The sequence below is a fragment of the Branchiostoma lanceolatum genome, chromosome 1 (genome assembly GCF_035083965.1).
Source record: "Branchiostoma lanceolatum isolate klBraLanc5 chromosome 1, klBraLanc5.hap2, whole genome shotgun sequence".
NCBI classification, from domain to species: Eukaryota; Metazoa; Chordata; class Leptocardii; order Amphioxiformes; family Branchiostomatidae; genus Branchiostoma; species Branchiostoma lanceolatum.
Window position 1 is genome coordinate 32,028,424 of NC_089722.1, and position 25,127 is coordinate 32,053,550.

Here is a 25,127-nt window from a genome sequence, read left to right on the forward strand (position 1 = left end):
ACAACACAGCTGAATTTAACGATTCTCACCATGATTTATTTATATAACAAACTATGAAAAACTATTAGTAGTACAGCAAAATCAACAGATATAGGAGAGAGAGAGAAAAATGAGCAAGGATGATGACACATTTGCTAACATACGATCTTCCAAAAAATATCAATCGAATAATTTCAATGGTCTTGAACATCTTAAAAACATTATCATGGCAAAACTAAAGTTGCTGAAGCCAAAGATTCCAGGAGTGAGCTAGTTTGAAATAATCTATGATGCATAAATTACAAATCAATACATATTTTTACAATCATTGATATACTGTATACGCCTCTGAATAACATTAACTAACTTAACAATATAATGCAAGACATAGCGTAACATATATAAGTTTCACGAATTCATACCTTCGCCAAATGATCTTAACCTTTATGAATGATATTTCAATTGATTTGTGAACTAAGGTCCTCATTGACATAAATGATATCAGTTGATCATCTTCTCCACCCAAATAACAGTAGCTGTCCAAAGTAGGACAGTCTTATCTTGACAAAGAAGGCTATTCTAGCATTTCATTTTTAATTATGCAATTGAGGTCCTTATTTGAATGATCAAATTCAATGATGTTTACTTTCACATTACAAATGCCAAAAGTATGAATTTGCCTTCATTTACCAGAATGAGATGATAGTAGTTATGCAAATTATGCTTTCATGTGCATGTTTTTAATCTATCAACATTACTCTCTTAAGAAATACCACATGTCTGAATAGTAAACATATACATAACATAACAAAATATCACAATACCATATAACAATATAACATAATATGCTTAAAAGTTGAAAACAAACAAAATCTGTAACAAACATAAAGAATTAGATAAAGTGACATAGAATTACATGTTATGTTATGCTAAACTGTCTAATTTCATTCAATGTAATCGCTTTGTCCACCGTTATGCTGTTATGCAATGTCACTCATGTAAAGCACATTAAAGCGTAGCAAAACATATTATACCATGACAAATCATCAGCTAACATAATGTTTTGTACAATAATATAACGACGCAGCATAACATACCAACTAAGATGTAAACACGTTTGACCATAATCGCCGTATATTTACAGTCTCCCATAACACACAGATATATGCCATGTAGCTCCAAAATCAATCTTATAACATAGAACTGTATCAAGTAGTACTCATTTAGCATTTTATCCTTGTAACATGCCAGATCGTAGTACATGGTTGTATTTTTGAAATCGGATCCTTGCTACGTTGTATGTAAGATGTAAGTAAAACTTAGACTTATAAAACTTATACTTATATCTCATACATGTACTTATAAAACTTATACTTAGCGAGCTCGACGGAGTGAGTGAGTGAGTGAGTGAGTGAGTAAAACTGATACTGGTAACAATCTATTTCTATAGCCATTTACTTTACTAATGGCCATCTGGCCATTGTGGGCCCTTTTTGGTATTTACTTTTTTCTTCATGGACCCAAGCATTAAGGATCTTGCTCATACGGCTGGGCTTTGAAATAATTTCCATTTCAAACAAGCTAATTTCAAAATTCATTTCAGTGCATCAATCAGTCATGAGTTAGAATTGCATATCTGATCATGAGTATCTGCAATGTAATTTTTCCTGCAGACTTTGATAAACAAGATTTTTTGAGAGCATCATATGCATGAGTGATTTTGGAAAACGACTATGGTTTTCAGCCCTTTATTCACTAATGTTATTCTAAATATTTTGAATCCAAAAATACGAGAATTTTTTTGCATTGTTTGCGTCCCTGGTGCGTTAAAGCCTACCAATGAAAAATGGGAGTCAAACGTCATTGAATCAGAAATGTCGTGCTTAGAGAAACATTTTGAATCAATCAATCAACCAATCAATCAATCAGATTCTAGGTAGGTAAGACACGTTTGCGACCAATGAATAGCGTACATGGTATAGCCACAATGACAGCAACGATGTAGAAGACCAATCCCACCCGGTCCAGCACATGAGCCAACAAAGCGTACTCTGTAACCTCTTCATCGTCATCACCACCACTTGCCTGTGCCAGAGCATCAATACTGCTAGACAATTGCCTAACACTGCCATCCAACTTATCTACGCTTCCTTTTAATCCAATCAGGGTAGCTCCGACCTCATTCTTCACGTTCATTGGTGGGTTGACTGGTCCGGCAGATGGGCCGTTGGCGTCCATCTTGAATGAGCGGTTAGTATGACCTTCGATGTCGTTCACTTTGTCGCCGACTCTGTTTCCTGTTGGCTCATCTTTTTTCAGCTTCCTGGTCAAGTCACCCATCAAAAGGGCCCTAGAATGCAAGAAGTCCAGTAAACATTTCATCATGTTGAAAAACAAGAGTTTGAAGAACTTTTCTTCTAAATTTCGTGCTTTCTCTTGTCTCATTAAGAAATCACGATGATGTAGGCGATCTCGTTCCAAGACAGAATCCCAGCTGTTCATACAAGCTCCTGTATATCTTTATTTTCCCGTCCACCACATTAATTACGTATTACAATATGCTTCCTGTTGGGTCACACCATCTTCATTGTATGGATGACTTCCGCGCGCGCATTGATTTTCGCCTGTTCTAAAAAAAAACAAATTTTCTTCTTGCATGTTCTTTTTTTTCGCCCGCGAGTATTAGTTTTGTGTCTCTAAAGGATGTCATCTAAAAAATTAAGATGGTGTGGCCTTAGTGACCCCGACGTGTCTAGAATTCAAATAACTGCGGAAGTGGGGACAGACATGTCTGTCACAAACACACACCAAGTGACTTCAAAACCTAATTTTCCCGGAGGAAATAGGAGTACGATCATAGTTTACATTTCAGAAATTTCAGGTTTGCGTAGCAAAACCTTTGTTGGATCCGTCGGCATGTGTGGAGGCCGCCATCTTGATTTTGTGACGTCGCAAAGTAGCCATACCATTTCATTGGGAGGGGTGTTTTTTGGGCCGATAGCGTTCTCTTTATTTCTAACAAATCGGCACACAACTATCACACATTCAACACAAAGGAAAATTCAATACCAATTCATACTGATAGAAATACCCCGTTATCGCTAAGCTAGCATAGCAAACCTGAAGTAGATGTAGCACAAATACTTAACTCTAGTTTCAATAAAATCTTTCCCATACCTTGCTACGTGCTTCAGGAAGAGTGTCCGTGCCCATTTCGGAAGGGGCCCCTTCTTGTCGTGTATGATGATGATTACGACCGTCCACAGCATGAAGAGTGCCATCAGAGCCATGCACACGATGATCAGCATAGCTGAAAGAGAGGGAAGAATAACTTGGTGGTGTATATGGTGTATAGGTGAGACCTGGTCGCGGAAGAACCACTGGTTGTGTGCAAAGAACTTCGTTATTCACTTGCAAAAATATGATATCATGAACTCATTATCTACATCAAAAGTGGACTCCTAATTGATCAATCAGTTCTGTCTATATAATAAAACACCGTAACATAGATCTCATGTCAATGAATGAAATCACTAATTTGAATGTTCATTGCTACATTTGGCTGTGATGGAAGGATTGTATGCAATGCCATTAAGTATCATCCAATGCCGTTCAACGTTAAGAAAGTATGAAATAGCTTAAGCTCGGAAAATGAACTCACCAATGAACGGCAGGGTACTTGACACAGGCAGGAAGCCTGTGACGACGACTAGCGACACCACCATGGACAGCAGCACGGTGACGCCGAACCCGATCCTGTCGCCCTTGTCGATGGGCATGATGAAGGTGATGATCATGAGGATGATAAGGATGAGGCAGGGAGAGATGGTTGTGGAGTAATGATAGGTGGGATCTCGTTTGAGTGTCATAATCAGACAGGCCGTGTTACTGATGGCTGAAAGTGTTGTTTTACCGTTCCACTCTCCTGTGACAATATTGGCCTCATGGTTTTCGCAGGTCAGGAAGTTACGGTCTTTGACTTTCAGGTCCTCGTGTGTTGTTGAATTCGAACAGTCTTGGAAAAAGAAAAGCAAAAAAAAATGTAAAGGAGGGCGATCCGACCTGCCGAAGAGCAGGGGCCGAGGGTGATGCGGCATGTGCCGTGATGTATTTCATTTATGGCATACCCGCTTTGATAAAAAAAAACACAAACTCCAAAGCGAAATTTGCCAGAGGTTGAGACAATTTGGTGTCTTCGACCAGAAAATTGTAAAAACATCAATTTCAATCAGGCATTCGAATTTTTGACAGCGGCGATTGTATTGAAACCAGTCAGTCCTAGCCCCCTTCCCCCTCGGGTAATATTCTCTATCTATTTGTGCTAAATAAATTTCTGCTTTGTTAAAAACCGCGCGCGCGGGTGTATTTCAGTTACGAGCTGAATAAGCAAAAACAGGATCGCTTCGGATTTTCAATCGTTTGCATGTTCTCTATTTCATCACGTTATGTTTCTCAAGTTCAACTCAGTTTGGTTCATGCAGCTATCAATGTGTACCTAAACATATAATATCTGAAATCATGTCATGCCTGGGCCTGATACGGGTGTTCCGGACCGTGTGATAACCATCCGTACCACATAAGGTTCGGGAGTTGTAACACACGGGCTTCCATAGAATATTTCGAATGCATTTCGAGCGCGCCAGTCGTGAAGTCGAATACCGGATTCGGAAATTGGAATATTGTTACAGTTTTTTGTTCGAGGACACAAAACTCCCTCAACTTCTGGCACGTTCTGCATTGAAATGTGTGTTTTCTCGGGTGGGTATGACATAAATGAAATACAACACGGTGTATTCCGTATCATCCTCGGACCCACCCCTTCCTTCCTTTGGTCGGATTGCCCTCCGGCCTACGGCTGTCGGGCGATCCTACCCGCGGTCGGGCTGGTACCTTGGGTGATACGGAATACTCCGTGTTGTATTCTATATGTAAATGGGAGGTGAAGTGTAACGAAAGCTATTGTACCTATTGTGTAGTCAGCTCCAGCACTCCAGCACACTGCGCATGTCATGTTGTCCTGAGGGAAGAGGAAGGGGTCCAGGGTACACGTCGTGGTAGTCAGCGATGCTACGGGCCAGGTCACTTCACCAGTGTTTTCCATTCTCACCTCGGTCTTAGGGAAATCGCCCTTATAGAATGTGTCCGCACTGAAAGGAAATAGATTTGTCTTACGTCTAGCATAACTTGAAACCACCCTAGGTAAAACAAGTAAAAGCATTTTTTGTGATTTCCAAGATATTCTCTTAGGCCGGAATGGTATATGAAAACATTATGATGATTTGTGAATAGATGTAAATGATGTAAATTTTAACGCAATTTTTCCATGTAGCTTATTGATTGTGTAATCCTTTTATCTTATTTTCGCCGTGCGAAAAGCAATTTTATGCCTTCCTCTGAGTGACATTAAGACTAGCAAGGACTAAAACAATATCAGTCGACAACAAGGTAAGGTTTGGCCGTTATCATAAATTTTTAATATATTTGACAAAAACCCGGCAACACGCCTAAAATTCACGTTCATGAGTTAGTTTGCAAGCGTCCAGTAGCGAATGTTATCCCCTCTAAATTCAAGCATGACGAGAAGAGCTCTTCGTGCAAGCGACGTTTCGGATAGTATTACGTAATTAACATATATTTCCCTTGTTCGACCGCGGGCAGAAATAGATCAATAATGTCCCTGCAGGTGTACGGCATGAAATCTGTATTTTAAGGTAAGCTCTTGACAATAGAAACAAGCCCTCAGAAGTCAAACTTGATCAAAGTACAGGCTTTTTACTACGTAAGTCGATTCAAACTTCGAAAATTGATACCGTCTTATGGAGGATTTATATTGATTAGTGTTTGACAATATGTGACGAGGCCGATTTTCGGCAAAAGATACGGTCGACGCTAGGTCTATTCTTAAATTCGGCGAGCTCCGGCGGATCTTCAAATCCAACCGGCGTTTGCTTGAGTAGTGTCAATGCTGACCCTACTTGTTACCGGGTCCGGGGTTGATTTTAACTCAAAGTTTAAAATGATCCCGGGGACCGACCGTGCCCAAAATTAGCCCGGTAGCCAGTAGGTACCCAGAATTTCAAATCCGGCCGGCGTTTGCTTGAATAGTGCCAATGCGACCCCATTTGTTACCGGGTCCGGGGTTAATTTTAACTCCGAGTTTAAAAAGATCTTGGGGCCCGGCTGTGCCCGAAAGTAGCCCGGTAGCCAGTAAGTGTCCCAAAGCCCATCAACTGCCCGGCGGGGCCCCTTTTTCCAATTGTGAGCAGCCCATGGAGATCGCCCAAGAATCGCATCAGGGGGGGGGGGTGTATCTAGGCCGTGGCTTACGCGTTGGTAATTCTTAACAAGTAAACCATTTACTTTCTCTCCAGTGTCAATGTTGGTTTCCAGACCCGTTCATCAAGGACGAAGATATGGTCAGTCTGTTTGTACTTGTCCGTATCCCATTGCAGCCGATCGTCTTTCCAAGACTGTGAGATACAAACAGAACCTTATTTACATTGTGGCTTTGCATGACAAGACAAATACCTATCGGATATACATAATTTTGAAGTACGTAGAGCAATCACTAAGATTAGAACAAGTAGTCATAGATTCAATGTGGAAATCGGAAGATACCATAAAATTCCCCTTTTCTTAACAACACTTTATCCTAGATTATCCAGGATATCATGATAAACGCTCGAAGCTGTTCAACCTTCTTTCCGCTTGTTCAGCAGAATTTGGTACATTCCAGTCTATAGATAAATTCAAATACATTCTAGAAGGAGACAACCCTTACTGTGTACAAATAGGTAAATATATCAAAGAATGTTTAGATCTTAGAACTAGTAGTGTAAATGATACGTTAAACTCGACATGTTGAAGTATTCATATACTTGTACTTAGGTTAATAATTTCTAATACCATTGTTTCGTTTGCATGTATAGTTGTAGAAGACCTTATGAAAGTCGCTGTACTTTTGTCGTGTCAATAAAGATTTCTATATGTAATCGTGCATGGACTAGTTAACATCAGTTACTGTAATTTATTCCCTTCCCTTTGCCATGTTGTATTAGATCTAAATATATTACATTGTTATTTCTAACCTATCGTCCAATGATATTTCAATCGTAAGGTTGAAGAATGGTCATGAAAACCCTAAGGAACAGACACGGCAAACTCATTGCTAAAGGAACTCCGAACTTACGAATTCTGCTTTGAAGGATGTAACTATCCGTTCTGATTTCTCATCCTGAAAGAAAACAGAAAACAGACACCATTAAGCCACTGAATTATTGCAAAACAGACCGTGCTAAGCTATGTATGGGACGAACATACTGTAAATGCATTTAAGTTCGTGTGGTTCTTATTTCGCGCTGTTCACGGTGGTTTTAAGTTTGCGGCAGCGCTATAGTCACATACTGCTACATTATTGGACAAAAGTGTTCGCGGTGGTTTTAACTTAAGTTCGCGGTGAAACATTCGCCACGAAAACCGCGAACATAAAACCACCGCGAACATTTCTGCATTTACAGTATTGGCAACGACAAAGATTCGTCTTTCACATGAATTACTTTCTACACACAACGTATGAATTTATGGATCAGATAAACACATATGAAAATATTGATTATGTGCTAGTGTACATTGTAGCTACGTTTTCTTTATTTATCTATTGGTTCAGCATGTACATGCCAGGGTTGCCCAACTAGCCGGAGGCTAAGGGCGAACCCATGTACGGTCATAGGATTGTAGGTTTTGAACCACTCACACCGGGAAGGACCCCCTACTCTTGTCATTAAGTGCAGTGGGTTCTTTAACGTGCTCGAGGTGTGGCCTGTCTCAAACACGGGACCTCCATTTAACGTCCTATCCGGGGGACGTCCCTAACCGAAGCTAGGTACTCATTTACACCTGAGTGAAGTGAGGAAAGACGTGTAAAGTGCCTTTCCCGAGGGCACAACATCGGGGCATATCGGTGGGTAAGAACCCGGGACCTCTCAGTTGTGGGCGAAACACCCTACCGATTGCGCCACACGATGCCACAAAGCTACGTTGCGGAATCGTCTCACACCATTACTTACCAAGTCGATAACGTTGACCACGTATGCTTTTATTTTCAACCTAGTTGTTGGATTAGCCTCCTTGTCGTAGATTGTAGGGCTCAGAAGGTCTTGTCGGATCTTATAGTGTTGATCGACTGCAACAGAACGCATGTAGGTTATTTGACCGACGAAGGTATTTACTGTTTAGACATTAACCTAAGTATGATGAAATTGATACGGTAGTTTGCGTCACTATGTTCTATAATCCTGAAACGAGAGTAAATGGAGAATACCGTAGCCTGCCGCGCGTCGTACGATTTTGATGTGGTCAAAGTTTCAAGCATGCCAAAATGTATCTATGACAGTTTTTCCAGAGGCCATGTTGATTTGATTATGTGGATGACATCCGCGCGCGCATCAATCTTCGTCTGTTTCTAACAAAAAAACGTTTTTGGCTATACTGTATCGTAAAAGCAGCTGAAAAATGAAACATTACATTATGTAACTTGCAAAAAAATATTGCAGGAAACGGAAAGTAATGTCGTGGAAAGCCAAAGTCAAAAAGAAGTTATGAAATAACTTAAATGAAGAATCTATATTTCGGTATATATTCCACTGTGTGGTTAGTTTTCTTAATCCTTCCTAACCACGTAGATTTCATAATAATTTTTTGGCCAAACTTTTTATTCGTACACTCTCATCAGTTTGGGGTCCCTAGAGGATGTCAGCCATATTATGAAAGCCTAAAAAACAGCTAGATTTTTTTTAGGTATGACATACAAAACTATCCCCTCAAATACGTATTTGATCAGTTTGAGATTACACATTCAATGACCTTACGACAAAGTGTGCTAAAATAATTACTCAAGCAACTGGATAAGATTTTGAAACAGTCAGACGTTTCCGATAGCATCCGCAAAATTGCAAAGTTACCGTACCCTCACCTTCACATTTTGGTTTCTGTGTTTCCCATTCGGCTATCGATGCGTTAACACTAACACACCGGGCCGTATTGGGGTGGGTGCCTTCCACGAACTTGAACCCTGTATCACAGGTGTAAGTGATTCTGTCTCCAGGCCAGTAGAACTTCAGAACGGGACTCCTCTTTCCAAAAGAGGGTTTCCCCGGATCTTTGCACCCAACTCCTGTAGGAAACATTATGCAATGTGGGGAATGCCAAATAAGTTCTGTTCATGCTACTGAAAGACATAAGGCTTATGTCTGAGTCTGTTACATGCAGATGAAACAAGAGTTTGGAGAACTCATATCTCCATGGAATATTCTCATTTTAACTTCCACATTTATATAAATTATGCTTGGTCATGAACACCTTTAACTATCTTCCACATGTCGTAGGATTGACAGTCTTATCATTTACCATTTAGATTAATTATGGCATTTTTTAATTGATTATGCAAATGATGAATTTATTTGCATGAATGGTATCTGATAATGTTCCGCTTGCCATAAACTACATGTTACATTTTATTTGAGAACACTGCAAATATAGATTTTCCTCCTTAATTATGGAAATAACGTCCCACTTGGCATGATTTACGATTCATTATGTACATCTCTGTCTAAGCTACCTGCATACTGAATCATGCACATCCGCCGTTCCTTTGTTGAAGGGCAAGACCTACCCACATACCAAATATCATTGTAATCTATCCAAAGGTTATTGAGGTATGCTTACTACAATATCCGGAAACACAAACTAACAAACACACAGAGATCTAGACACACAGACACACCCAAAGATATCCCTTCACTACGATACACAAAAATAACTTGACGACCTACTGTTGCAGGGAATGAGGTCACAGTACTGGAATCCACTTGACGTGAAGCACCATGGCCCCAATGAGGCGCCATCAGGGTTGCGGCATTTGTTGTCCACAAGGTTTGCCCAGGGGTATGGCGCTATGAAGGTTGGGTCATCGGCCCACGGTGTGCAATCGCCTCCGGCTATCGGATCTTTCGCCTCGTTTTCTCTGTAATTTTCACCTTTTCCATCGAAGCAATCCTCTGCAAGGTCAAACAATGAGTTAGGTTCTTTCGAACACAAATGTAGCCTGGTCTCTTGGCGTCGGCTTAGGGGTGTTTTACCGGGGCCAGTTTGCTTTATCGAACCGTTTCTGTTAGCCTGTCTACTAAGCTGCCATATAGAATTTCGCAGCCTTTCTACCTTAGCTGCCAGAGAGAGTTCCACCGCCACGTAATTTAATCTAAGGCCGTAAACCCACACCCCGAGCGGGCTGAGCTGTCTGGGTGGGCGGGGATCACTCCCAGCGCCGTAGAGATATCGGGGAGCCCCCCGCGGGTATGGTTTCCAGGCCAACACAAATGCTGGTCTGCTCAGCTAGTCTCAAGATTAGCACAGCTGGCACATAGAAATTTATCTTTAGACTTACCACCATCCGAAGTCTTTGAAGTCCCGATGTTGTAGCAGTTCGTATGAGGGAATATTGCACAGTTTGGGAAAGCTGACCAATTGCCATCCGTTCCACACGAGGTCTCCGAATTCACTTCTTCACACCAAGACCGACAGGGCAGCTTCTGTCGCCTGCCGTTCGGACCAAAAAATGTTTAAAAAAGCATCATACGGTATATATAATTGATATACATTGTGCATGGCTGTATGGAATGAAGTGAAGTATAGTTTACTTTTTTACCTGCATGAAAAATGAAGAACTATTTTTGGTGCGACTGTTTGTGCATGTGTGCACGGGCATGTGTGTGTTTTTGTTTGTGTGTGTGTGTGTGTGTGTGTGTGTGTGTGTGTGTGTGTGTGTGTGTGTGCGCGCGCGCACGTTTGTGTGTTTATGTTTCAGGATATTTGTTATTAGCATAATTTCAGAACCTCTAGTTGGATCGTGATAATATTATGATATGTGGAAAGTTGTTGGCGCGACGAAGGTCAAGGTCCCCATTGGGCCCCATGGTATGTGACCTTGGTATTACAGCAGAACCTGAACATAATCTGGTACTAATTTTTTGGTGGCAGATAGCTTTTGATATAAGTGGTGTAGGTTTGTAACTCTTAGCAGCTTGTTTACTATATGGAAAAAAAATGGCACTTAACTCTATCTAGACGGGGGGGGGGGGATACAAAAATGCTCGCGCCAACTTTGACGTCCTATACCTCCTGAACAATGTGTGCTAGGACTACCAAACTACCTAGTTAAAGTTTATCATTTATGTGTTGCCATGGCATAATTTACAAAATTCTCTAATTTCGGTTTAAACAATAAGGTTTCAAGGCTTTCTTGCTCTATCACATTTGTTTTCATACATTATTAGGATCTTGTGTAACTTTCCTAATTGAATATTCATAAATTATGCTAATTTGATGACGTCATCGGTCAAAATCCAAGATGGCGGACAACTTAATTATTTTAGGTATTAACAGGCTTTACCCTTCAAAAAAGCCTGGTCTAGATAGGGTTAAATGCGTGCCCGCATAAGTAGTATCAGAACGGATTCAACTAGCAAACATTCATGTGTTAGCCACATCCAGAACAATTGCCAATCATCTAGTAGGTATGTAGAGATGATTTACCTGGCCTCGCAGCGCGGAAAAAGGGTGTGACAGACGAGGTCTTTAACTTTGGGGTGACACTCGGACCTGGCAAGGCCAACAAGGCTGTCGAATTTTGCAGAGTTTTGAACCTGGGTGACCGTGGTGAGGGTGTAGTCCAGTGGGTTGGGTAGTGTCATCTTTCGGGAGGCCGAGCACAACCCCGACTCCAGATACCGTGGGACATTTTGACAAACTGGACAAAAGAGGTAAAACACGCCATTCAAAGATATTCCAGTGACGGCGGCCATTTTTAATACCTAGGGATCAGATCAGAATGGGAACCGGTTTTGGATTTTGGGATACGGTGCAATTAAATGGAAGGTGCGTTTATCCGAGGTGCAATTAAGTGGCTTCGTCTGTATTACAATGCTTAACTTTCTTCCAACAAACGGATCAAATTTTCGACGACCACTGTCAATAGTCAGAAGATGGCAATAGTCGTCGAAAATTTGATCCGTGTATACCTTAGTGTTGGAAGAACGTTTAGCATTGTACAGTAGAATCCGCTTAACTGCACCACCCATTTGTCAGCGTTTTTGGTGCAATTATCCGGCTGGTGCAATAATGCGAAATGCCCAGCTGGACCGCACCACCATGGGCAAGGGGGTGTATTGTTAGTCAGAAACACTAGCACAACACGGTGAGCACAAAGAAAACAGACGACATTATTCAGTTACTGTATTAACTTTATTTATTGACCCTTTGCTGAAAAAAAGAAATGACTTCGAACCTGTTTTAAAAGATTTTGCATTCTTTCATTTTTCCATGCGATCTACCGCATTACAACACTCGTAATGTTACAGGGGATGCATTCTGAAACATGCCACTCATGGGAATAACAGTTTCTGTGTTACATTACGTAGAGTCCAGTTGTCGATTTACGTAAATCATGTACCGCCATGAAACTAGGAATTGAAACTAAAACTTGGTTACTGATTACGGGTGACCCGCCCGGGACCTCCCATACGATTCCTATCAACGTAACTGTTAATGAAGACCGCCTTCTTTTGTTACTCAAAACAGTTTTAAACATATTGGCGGTATTGCGCCTTTACACCGGCAGGTATCGGCTCATTTGTACCGCGTTTGCCGATTTTAGCGCACCTTTTCAGTTAACTTGTCGAGGATTTTTGAAAAAAAATGGTGCAGTTATCCGTCATTGGTGACCATGCGCGGTGCAGATATGCGGAGTCACTAACAATGCAGTGAATGGGAACCGGTTTGGGATTTTGGGATTTGGTGCAGTTAAATGGAGGGTGCGTTTATCCGAGGTGCAATTAAGTGGCTTCGTCTGTAATATAATTACTACCAACACAGATGAGCTTCCATCAGAATGCAAATGTAATTGTAAAACAACATCTGCTAAGTCAAATAAGTACCCACCACAACTGCTTGCATCCTCATCACTACCATCTAAGCAGTCATTTTTTCCGTCACACCGTTTCCATGCTTGTAAACAGGTCACACCATCCGCACACCGGAACTGCCCGATCGCACAATCAGCAAACTCTGGGAATCAAAATTAATTATCGATTGTACAGTTTGAACACAACATAAACGTTGGCATCTTCTACTTTTGCTTGAACTTCTGTTTTGTATCTTAGTGCAGCATTCCATATACACATAGATATTCAATGGCTATATACATGTATCTGTTTAGGTGTGGGCTTCGAGGATGTTTAACCCTATTCAGATCGGGGGGGTGTCCTGCGCCAACTTTCATGCCGCATAACCTCTGAACAGCTTAGCCGCCAAAGCTGGTAATTTTTCATAAAATTTAGTTGTCAATAATTTCATATCATCTTTGTAAGGTCAGGTTTTTCGTGTTGCCATGGTAACGAATGTCTGACAGGCATATTTTACAAAATTAGCTAATTTTAATTGTATAAATGCCACACCAATTCAATTTGTTGCTTCTCGGATTTTTTCAGAAAAACATTGGAGCGACAGGGCGGAAAAAAATATTTTAATTTATTTTTATTTTTATATAGTCTGGGGTGAAAATAAGGGTTTACATAACGTAAAGAATAAGAGGATTACTCAATATTTCAGCTTTGTATGGCTCATTATTATGTAATGTACCTCTTTCTTTGATCTAGTACTATAATTTCAGTAACAAAATTACCTTTTGCCATGTAATATATGCCATGTAATATATGGATTGATATTGAGAAATAATTTAGATCAATATGACCACACTTTCTAGGTATGGGCAGGCCTTTATAATAAAGTTTAGTGGCTATTCAGTTTTACAACTGAACAAATAGTAAAATTGGAAGTTGACGAATTTTTTTTTCAAAATTGGAAAAGGACAGGCTATTACGAGAAGCAACAAATTTAATTGTTATGGCCTAAAATGTAAAAAAAAAGTACAAACTACACGTCATGTAGTATGTGAACAAAAGGCACACACAGGAGAGTTGATTGAAAATAGACATACGTCTTTATACGTCGTTTCACACAACGGTCGTAATGTATCATCAATGTATGTACGGTGGCAACGAATAGTTCTTGTACTTTTTAGCGAAGCCTGAGGGGCAAGCTTAATAGTATATTTTAGGCCCGATTTGCAAGAATTCCCAGAATTCCACAGGAATTTCAGGAATCCGTCCGGCCAACTCTGTGGATGCCCTCCTGTCACTTTTTCAAACTTGATACCTCATTAGCACGTCTGGCATCCAGGCACTCAGCTGTCGATGACAGATGACCTACTTTTACGTGGTGTCCGATTTCGTACTGTCCGGAGTGTGTCAGGGAGTTCACCGAATCTAGTATTCTAGCTTTGAAAAGGGTTTGCGCATCCCAGTTGATCTAGTATCACAGATCTAGTAGAACGTGCTGAACATCATGCCTCCCACCAAAAAAACCTCTGTGAAAACCAAAACTTGACGAGATCCAAGCATATAAAGAAAGGCAAAGTTTTAAACGGAACGATAAATAACTTGGGTTACCGCTTGGGCAGTCTACACTGAACGCCTTACGGGGAGGCGTGCGGTGTCGGAAAAACAACAGTAGCTCCTCGAAAACACATCCTACAGAGCTAGAATAACAACCAAAACGATCATAGGAGCCCCAGCATACCGATTTTCTAAACTTCCGGCCTAGTTTCTCACCCAATCTATCCAACAATGCCAGAGAAAAAAGACACTACAACGGGAGTGTACTCCGGCCTTTCCACATATGCTAGGAACTCCTCGAGTTACATGGTGCCTTTCTATATCTGCTTGGCAGATGCCTTTCTAATTTCTAAGTGCGTTTTGCACAATATTATGGCAGAACTAAGATCTAGAGTGCTACGTTGGTACTTTCCTTACAGTGAAGTAAGATCAATCCAGACACCTTCGCTATGGCAATAATTTTTAATTGCCACACTTATTACCTTTATCTACAGCTGCATAGTTGGCCTGAAATCCCTTCTTGTTCACTGATTCATCGGAGGAGAATAGAACAGTCATGGAGCTCGCAGGTGACGTCAAAGGTCTCGGGATGTTTGTTCCGTCAAATTTTCCTGTTAAAGGCATATAGATCACAGATTGCGTTACGCACTTTTTGTTTGCTTAACGAATATAATAACCTTATTGGCAAAGGCAATGTTGTAATCCGATGGTTGGTATAAATTCTGATTAGATCATTCGGGAGATCATGACCTTAAGTGACTAAGTGAGATCTACAGCCGAAAGAACGGGGAACGAGAAGGATTGGGAGACCTATAGTAGACCACTGTTTTCTACTGCTGCAGTAGTTGAAACATCCTGCAGCCGCAGGCATCTGTGAAATCACACCAAACAAACGGTTGCCTCCAGAAAGCGAAAACATTACACTAATGAAATCAATCAGGGCTCAACTAAGAATTTGTTCAAGTCCCTCCAGTCTATTTTGGGCAAAGCCATATCTAGCAGCATCCTAAGTATGAAGGAAGAGACGGGAGAGACAAGCTCCTCACCTTAAATCGCCAAAACACTGAACTGGGACTGTGACCGACAAGCTAGCGCGATCCATCAACACAATCATGGCATCTCTAAGCCCCTTGGAATATGTGAAGAGATCGCTCGCTCGTTTTTCATTTAAAAACATTTCCGTAGAATTCCGTAGTCCCAGTGGAATGTGGGCCTAAGTGGATCAACTGGTAGAAGCGTCACAGCTGAGCTGCTGTTTCCATTTTTTTGGTACCTTAAAGACCCCAGTTCAAGTCCCGTGGGAACATCTAGGTTGGGACTGACAAGAACGCCCCGCAATTTCTGAACTAGCCGCTAGAGGGCCCAAACTTGTGTGCCGTCTTCCCGAGCACAAGAGCTATCAACCGCCTAAAGATCGTAACCATAGCATGTCCAGAACACGAGATATCAAAAGTGGAAGCTCCGCTGCATTACCTAAAGCCCCTGTCACACTTGTGCGTATATACAAATCCGCGTATTAACATGTTTTTAGTTTAGGTTAGCTTTGCAGCCGAATAAATGATTTCTTAGTTTCGATCACTAGGCTGCACAATGGTGGGTCAAGGTACAAAACAACCCTCCGCAAACCTTACTTAAAAAGAAATGTTAATGCGCAACTCACGCGCACTTGATTGAATATACGCACAAGTGTGAGAGGGTCCCAAGGAAGCCATGCGCCACTAGGGGGTCCAAAATCAAAACCATTTTCAGCTTTTGTCATACCTTACCATCAGACAAAATATGAAATCAATCCGTCTAGACAGGCAGACAAACGCTACTGAAAATCTAACCTTCATGTCATTTCATAGAGGGAATAATTGTCAAAAAGTCTTACCTATCTCTTGTGTTGCATCGGTTGTGTTCCCCACATACACGTGCACAAAATCGTACCCCTGTTCTACGTCAAAATCCGTGAAAGTAAGCCTCACGACTTTGGGTGGAGAGACAGAGATCTCGTATCGGCAGTTCTGATCGTCAGGGTAGTTGTTTGGGTAGTTTGGGCTGGTAAACGTCCCATTGTCACCCGTTAGGCGTTCCGTTAGGCAAGCTGGTGAAATAAGAGAAAAGGGAACGAAATCCAAGAAGAGATAGTAACAACTAGGCACTCTTATTTGTATGCGTGTGTTATGCCTTTTAAGCCCGCTCTCACTGGACCCGCGGCACGCAGGCCGCGTCGCTGCGTCCTAGACTGGATCTTTATTACCATTTATTTTTATAATGAGAATATTATTAATTTACCCTCATCCGACCGTATGGTTGAGGGTTTGGACCCCAGGCGTGTTCTAAGGCGTGTTCTAATGTGTGCCATATCAACATTTTTAGTTGGAGAAAAAAATCCTTCAATGAGTTTGTTTATGTACATGTCTTACAACTCCTGAGTAATTTTTACCGGGATTGGTCGATTTTTGCGGAAGTAATACTCTAAAGTGTGCGTGTTGTCCGCTGGGGTCCAAACGGACCCCAGATAATTTCGCATTGTTTATTACGTAATTAGAAAGAAATTCCTCATAACTTCCAAACGGTATAATGTATCCTCACCAAATTTGCAGGGAGTGATGTTCACGTAAAGTTTTATAATTTCTGTAAATTTTGTGACGTTATGACGTAATATTACGTAATTATGACGTCATCGATGTGATTCTATAGGCTAAATAGGGAAGTCCCATAATATTGAAAGGTATTAAACAAAATAGAGTGTATTATTGATTTTAAGGTATGCCAAGGCATACAACGTCAATGGCGATTACGTTGACGTCAAAATGATGTCATAGAATGACGTCATGTGTCGTTAGTATGACCAAAAAGATAACAAAACACACAAAGTTTAAAAAGATTCGTTTTTTGTTGATGAAATCCTTTGAGTGCTTTGTCAATTCTATCGGCCGCTGCGACGCCGCCAGCGTACCGCGGGCTTTACCGACGGCAGTACGTCTCTTTTCGTTTTCATAGTGACGTTCTTTCGTAAACGCACATCAAGATGTAACCTGAAAATTATGAATGCTTCGCATTTAACGCCAAAATCATTTTTTCCCATTCCGATATACGTGTGTATAGAGACCGTAAAAAAAGTCAATTTCAGGCAAAGTCTTTGGTTATGCATACGTAAGAAACAGTAAAAAGTTTTTAACATAATAGATTGCATGCGCGGTCAATTGATACCCACGTAATGATAATGATGATAATAATGATAATAATGCTAACCTTTATTGTACATTCATGCCCTATCACGGGCTAAGTACAGGCATGTGGATACAAAATACATGGAAACGTTCATATAATGACACTGACAGTATTTCCAATACTAATCTAAAACAATGTTTCTAAAACTGCACTAATTCATAGGTTCGGCGTCTTCTCGTCTCTTTGTGATGTTAGAAATACAAGTTGTGAAGGACTTGTTTGATATTTTATAGTCAAGACGCATAATAAGATCTAATTTCTCAATATTAGACAAAAATTGAAAGTTTGAAAAGGTTCCCATGATGTAACAATACGAATTGTGTTTTTAAAATATTGAGCAAAAGTACTCACGGGTTACGGGAGCACTGGTTTGGGATGACACACTTTGAAACTGCAGGCAGGAGGCAACCACACCAAACCATACAAGAGTCCACATGATGCGCACTGGTAATGGTCGAGAAATACACATTATTTAGAACTGTTATAACAGCACATGATCATACGATGACTTGTGAAATAGAATGGGTGTAAAAATGTTTGCCTTAACCAACATATACCACCATTATCAATTAATGCTAAGGCCACATTTCGAATCCTGGGACCGGCCGGGCAGTCTTGAGGATCGAAAAGTAATATATAAAAGACAACAGAAAGCACAAAAGTACAAAATTTTCAAAAGCATCTATAAGTAGTATTAGCTTGTGTATATTTATTGATATACACTTAAATTGCCATTTCCTCAAATGGCCCGGCCACGCACATGTCGGCCACGACCATAGCATTACTGGTCCCGCATGTTAATTAATCCCAGTAACTTTTTACATCAATTCTAAACTCCCGCCTCACTGCATTCCTGGATGAAAATAAATTCATATCTCCAAATCTAGCCGGTTTTAGAAACAATTTCAGAACTAGCGACAACTTGTTTATCTTAGATACACTTTTAAGTAAATATCTTTCAGAAAATAGACGTCTTTATTCGCGTTTTGTTGACTTCAAAAAAGCCTTCGATTCCGTTTGGAGAGAAGGACTTCGTTACAAATTGTTAGATTCGGGAGTAGGCGGCCATTTCTATAAGTTAATTAAATGCATGTACTCCAAACCCCAGACATGCGTCAAAACATCGTCCGGTTTAACGCCATCATTTGCAACCGAGAAGGGTGTTAAACAAGGCTGCAACCTTAGCCCTACATTGTTTAACCTTTTCATAAATGACCTTGTACATGTACTTGATAATACCGAATGCTCACCGCCCTCCCTACATAACTTATTCGTATCGTGCCTCTTATACGCAGATGATGTTGTTATTTTCTCAGAGTCCGACAAAGGACTGCAAATTGCTCTAGATAAATTAAAAGACTTTTGTACAAAATGGAAACTTCAAGTCAACTTAAAGAAAACGAAAGCTATTATCTTCAATAAATCTGGCCAGTCATTCCCAAAACAAACATTCTCTTTTGGGCGAAACACAGTGGACATAGTCCACTCCTACTGCTACTTGGGCCTGAATATAACCTCATCAGGCAGCTTCTCTCTTGCAAAAAAACAACTTTCACTCAAAGCACGTAAAGCTATGTACAGTCTGAAACCCCTCATTCGTTCACCTGTTCCTCCAAGGTGTTTACTAAGAATATTTGACTCCTGTATTAAGCCGATTCTTTTATATGGATGTGAAATTTGGGGCAGCGAGTCCATAAATGACAGCTCCCCAATCGAAATTTCACAACTCCGCTTCTGTGAAAATATACTTGGGGTTTTCAGAAATTGTAGTAATTTAGCATCTAGAGCTGAACTGGGCCGATTTCCTTTAGACTTAGATATATCTGTTCGTTTGATTCATTATTAATTGGCTTCGCTTGTTACAGTTAGACTCCGATAGACACCCATTACAAGTTCATGCCCTTCTGTTTCAATATAGCTCTATTACAAATAGCCGTAGAAGAATCCTCTTACAACGTGTGAAAGATATACTAGATTGTAGTGGAAATTCCTATCTGTTCTATTCTTGTAATTCTTCCAGTGACATCAAGTCAGTTTGTACTACGATAAGGTGCAGAATTACCGATATGCATACCCAAACTTCCTGTCATAATCTGAGTATGGATACAGGCAAGGTAAGGTTTTATAAGGCATGCAAAACATCATATTCCATGGAAAAAAATATCTAGAACTAGATAATTTTGATTTACGCTCAGCAATTAGCAAAATTAGAATTAGTGCCCACCCCCTTGAAATAGAGAGGGGGCGCTACAAAAAGCTACCTGTGTGCGAAAGAACTTGTAAATACTGAAGGTCAAGCACGGTGGAAGACGAAACACATTTTATTTCAAGTTGCCCCTTCTACGATCAAGAAAGAAAGGCGCTGTTTCAAGAGGCCACCAAATTCCATCCAAATTTCTTCAAGTTAACAGACAAAAAGAAAACTACTCTCCTCTTAACATCACAAAACCCACACATCATAGAAAAAGTGGGATCATTCGTCTTCCACTGTCTCGGAAAAAGAAGTCAAACCCAAATAAGATAGAATTTAGTGTTAGTTTTTAGACTAGAAAAGTCACATGCTATATTGTTATCAATTGTCTATCCGTCCTTTCATGTTACATGTACTTGCAATTAGCCTACGGGCAAGAACTTGCAATAAACTTATTATTAACGGAATTGATCAGGACCATATTAATAGTACTTGTGCAATTTGTGGATTAGATCACAATCCTACACAAACCATTCCACCAATATATTAATGATAACTGGTAATTCAATGATTGTTTTCGATGTGTTTGTTTGATGGGATAACACTACAGATCATTGGCTCCTTTTGCTAAGCTCTTTGAAATAATGAAAGATTTTGAAAAAGTTCTTAATTGCACACTTAAAATCATATTGATATTAATGAAATCAATGGATAGCCACAAGAATATAATTGATAACAAGAGATTGAAAGTCGATTTTACTCTTCTGTTTTCCCTTCACGCCTAACTGGGACGAAATGTAAACAAGACCGAGGATGACCTCTGATGCTTAAAACTATCCATGCGCACAGTGAAAGCCAGACCCAATTGCTCACATGTCTCCTTACTCCAACCAAAAGTAGTAAGCATATCAAATTGCAAAATTTTTGAACATCTTTGTTTCTTCGAGCTCTAAATACTAACGACAACATTGATATCTATAAGGTAAAAAGAGAAGTTGATTTCATGATAACTAGGGACTTATTTAATGTATAATTTCCTCAACCAAAAAAGTAAGCATAGTAAATTTCGATCAACCTGTAAAAGTTTAGACCATCCCTTTTCCTTCCAGCCCTGAATATTAACGATTGCAATGATATTTACAAGGTAAAAAGAGAAGTTTATGTGATGACAACTAGCTATAGGGACTTATCTCCTCAGCCAGTATATTGAGCTGCAGAACTATGTTGCTTTCCCTGAATATCACGTGGTTTGTTTGTTGCAAGTCGTTGATAATCAATCATATCTTATACTAACTCAGAAATAATGTCACTTAAAGTGTAATGTGTAAACATTCAAAAATCCATGGCCGGTGGAAATTACTGGGTGGGTCTTAGACAGACAGCAGAGTCACTAAGGGTCACACGTGAGGTTATGAGTCTGAAATCTGTTGCATTTCGTAAAATACACGCAATGTATGAACGGCCGATATCCTAATCCAAAAGAATAGTCATATATGACAAGAACACATGTCAATGGGTCAAAAATGCTGCAGTTAGTGAAGAAGGTCGGCCGGAAGTTCCGTGCTTATTATTTACGTGTTGGGACAAATTTTAGCAAAGTACGACAAAATGCACACAAGAAAGACTTCGCTGCGATGAAAACTTATTTGAACCTATCGTGTGGATTACGTGTTGCAAATATCTTACACTTGGCCTTGGAAAAGCAGTGAAACCTTGAAAAAACTCAAGTGAAGAAAAGTAGATATTGGAGCTCCAATATTTTCACGCCTAACTGAACCGGAATGTAAACATGACCAAGAATGCTTAGATATCCATGCGCACAGTGCACGCCAGGCCCAATTACTCACATGTCTCCTAACTCCAACAGGAAGTAGTATCAAATTTGACTGACCTGGAAAAGTTTAGACCACCTCTGTTCCTCCGAGCTCTAAAGACTAACGGTTGCACCGATATTTACAAGATGAAAATCTATGTGATCATAGCTAGTCACTAATTTTCTCAGCCAGGATACTGACCTGCGTAACCATGTTGCTTGCTCTAAATATCACGAGGTGGGTTTTCTGCATTTCGCCGAAAATTAACAATACTTGATATTAGCTCAGAAAATAAGTCACATGCAGTGTAATATGTAAACTTATAGCAACATGAACCAAACAAAAAACAACGGTCGGTGGAAATTACTGGGTGTGTCTCAGACAGACAGCAGAGTCACTAAGGGTCACACGTGAGGTTCTGAGACTGAAATTTGTTGTATTTCGTAAAATACACGCAAGGGATGATCGGATGAAATCCTAACCAACAGACTAGTTAGTTACACGTGACAAGAACACACGTCAAATGGGCCCAAAATGCTACAGTTATTGAAGAAGGTCGAAGGTCGGCCGAAAGTTCCGTGATTAAAGTTTACGTGTTAGCTTGTTTGCACCTTTTGTGTGGATTACCTGGTGCAACCATATTACACTTGGCCTTGAAAATCCACTTCACTGCAGTTATATCTTTAAAAATCTTATTGATAACAAGTGAAGCAAAGTAGACTTTAATGTAATCTTTTCACGCTGAACCGGAATGTAAATATGGCCGAGAATGCCTAGATATCCATGCGCACAGTGAACGCCACACCCAATTACTCACATGTCTCCTAACTCCAACCAAAAGTAGTAAGCATATCAAATTTTGATCAGCCTGCAAAAGTTTAGATCACCCCTGTTCCCTCTAGCCCTAAAGAATAACGTTTGCACCGATATTTACAAGGTAAAAATCTATGTGATCATAGCTAGTCACTAATTTTCTCAGCCAGGATCCTGAGCTGCGTAACCATGTTGCTTGCTCTGAATATCATGAGGTGGGTTTCGCTGCAATTCTTCGATTATTAATCATACTTGATACTAGCTCAGGAATTAAGTCATATACCGCGTAATATATAAACTTATAGCAACATGAACCAAACAATAACCCATGGGCGGTGGAAATTACTAGGTGTGTCTCAGACAGGGAGCAAAGTCACTAAGGGTCACACGTGAGGTTCTGAGGCTGAAATTTGTTGCATTTTATAAAATACACGCAATGAAGGTCAAGTCTGATATCATAAACCCTATTGACTAGTTCTGCATGACAAGAACACACGTCAAATGGGCCAAAAATACTACAGTTAGTGAAGAAGGTCGACCGAAAGTTTCTTGCTTATTGTTTACGTGTTGGGACAAATTTTAGCAGAGTACGACAAAACGAACAAACGAAAGACCTCGATGAGATAAATACTTGTTTGAACCTTTAGTTAATCGTGTTGATTACCTGGTGCAAACATCTTACACTTGGCCTTGGGAAACTATTTCACTTTAATGAAATCTTTAAAATTCGATAACAAGTGAAGTAAAAAAGATTTTACTCTATCCTTTTCACGCCCAACTGAGCCGAAATGTAAACATGGCCGAGAATGCTCAATTAGATATTCTTACAGTACAGTACAGTGAACGCCAGACCCAATTACATGTCTCCTAACTCCAACCAAAAGTAACAAGCATATCAAATTGTTTTGACTGACATGAAAAAGTTTAGACCATGCCTGTTCTTCCGAGCTCTAAAGACTAACGATTGCGCTGATTTTTACCAGCTAAAAAGAGAAATCTATGTGATGATAGCTAGTGACTAATATCCTCAGTCAGGATACTAAGTTGCATGGCCAAGCTGCTTAAATTTCACGATGTGGGTTTCTTGCAAGTCGTTGAAAATCAATCATATCTGATACTACCTCAGAAATTAAGCCACTTAAAGTGTAATGTATAAAATAAAAATGACATTAACCAAACAAAACCAAAGGTCGGTGGAAATTACTGGGTGGGTCTCAGACAGACAGTAGAGTCGTTTAGGGTCACACGTGAGGGTCATCGCGAACCATATTTAAACGCCACAGAGATTCACCTCGGGGGGTACGGTAAGCTCGTACAACAGGTTTTCTTTGTTCGGGGGCAATGTGACTTGGTACTGCCTGGCTCTTACCTCATGCCTCCAGGTGCTTAAAAGATCACAATCGCTATTAGTACATATATATATATATATATATAGAACAAGACGATTCCATGCCCGAAAATGGTGGCTTTTTTTCTTAATCCACAGGCATTCCCAAGATAATTGAAAGCTAGACGTCACTGTGAAACATCGTTTATTCGGTTACGTTGCGGTCATTTTCGCCGATGTGAGATTTTGAAGTCGTAGAATTTTATCAGAGCTAACCACTGACAAGGCCTTTTCCGAAACAGGACAAGTGAATTATCAATGACATGTACACGACAAAATGTACTTAGTTTGACGACCGTATGACGATTTGAATGTCGATGGCCATTACAGTAAACTTAACTTTGCTTGACGTACAATGATACTTTCAAGGAGGAATTTGTTCAGAGACTACATTCAGAATACAGATTCAACATTCAAAACAAGTTGCGTGAAACGCCTCTACCCACAGTCAATTGAAACATTTTACAAAGACAGACAAGAACACCAACCAACAAAATGGAGAAAGAAGTTGACGTCTCCACCGCTTGTGGTACTACGGGTGCCAGGTAGGGTAAGTTATACTCACTACAGGTCGTTAATATGACGGTGCATTTGAATGATGAAAATGGGACGACATCACCAAGAATGTGCTGTCATGCAAGTGAAACTCATTCTAGCCTGACTACAGGCTTCAATTGTGAAATAAATGATTCCAGATACAACTACGATGGAGACGCGATCACATTGGACATGGGTTATACATTGTACATACACCGTGCATTCACAGACTTGGCTTCGGGGTTGTGTGTGGAACTGCTATTTAATCGTATGCACAAAACTTTCTTATTATGCAATCATAGCTAGCTAAAATTTGTTGTACTTCGTCAAATAAGCACAAGGAATTATCGGCTGATATTCTGAACCCAAAATGATTAGTTATACATGACAACAACTCACGTCAAATAGGCCAAAATGTTTCAGTAGTAGGTCGGCCGAAAGTTCCGTGCTTATTGTTAAAGTCTTGGGACAAGTTTATGATACATTCTATTCATGGCAACACAGCCGGACTTCCATGCCCCAAAATAGAATGAAAGGCCCAGTGTCCGTACCTTGTGTCGGTCTGGCGGCCTTGGCTAAGGTCAATCCCGCCCGGTTCTGTCTTAGGTTGAGCCCTAAGCTGTGGTGACGATACCCTGTGTCCTTGTCGGGTGACAAATCTCAATAATGAATCATTATTA

At 40.3% G+C, this 25,127-nt stretch overlaps 1 protein-coding gene across 1 annotated transcript; it reads right to left on the reverse strand.

Moving 5' to 3' along the window:
* Positions 1-1,133: 1,133 nt before the first annotated feature.
* Positions 1,134-25,127, reverse strand: LOC136449164 (uncharacterized). Its single transcript, XM_066449021.1, has 16 exons — positions 24,999-25,127; positions 18,057-18,149; positions 16,360-16,572; positions 14,969-15,097; positions 12,973-13,098; positions 11,569-11,782; positions 10,421-10,572; positions 9,810-10,034; positions 8,951-9,151; positions 8,046-8,161; positions 7,169-7,213; positions 6,340-6,449; positions 4,945-5,126; positions 3,641-3,994; positions 3,157-3,289; positions 1,134-2,329 (listed from the first exon to the last, which is right to left on the reverse strand). The coding sequence occupies exons 2-16, from the start codon at positions 18,139-18,141 to the stop codon at positions 1,912-1,914; spliced, it is 2,703 nt and encodes a 900-aa protein (XP_066305118.1). The 5' UTR covers positions 18,142-18,149; positions 24,999-25,127; the 3' UTR covers positions 1,134-1,911.

Bases quoted from the DNA above. Each gene is read 5' to 3' on its own strand.
- LOC136449164 (XM_066449021.1), bottom strand. From the start codon at position 18,141: ATGTGGACTCTTGTATGGTTTGGTGTGGTTGCCTCCTGCCTGCAGTTT. The intron at 10,035-10,420 runs GTAAGTCTAAAG...TTGACCTTGCAG, and splicing joins TTCAAAGACTTCGGATGGTG to AGGATTGCTTCGATGGAAAA. The intron at 7,214-8,045 runs GTAAGTAATGGT...GTTTTCTTTCAG, and splicing joins TGGTCAACGTTATCGACTTG to GATGAGAAATCAGAACGGAT.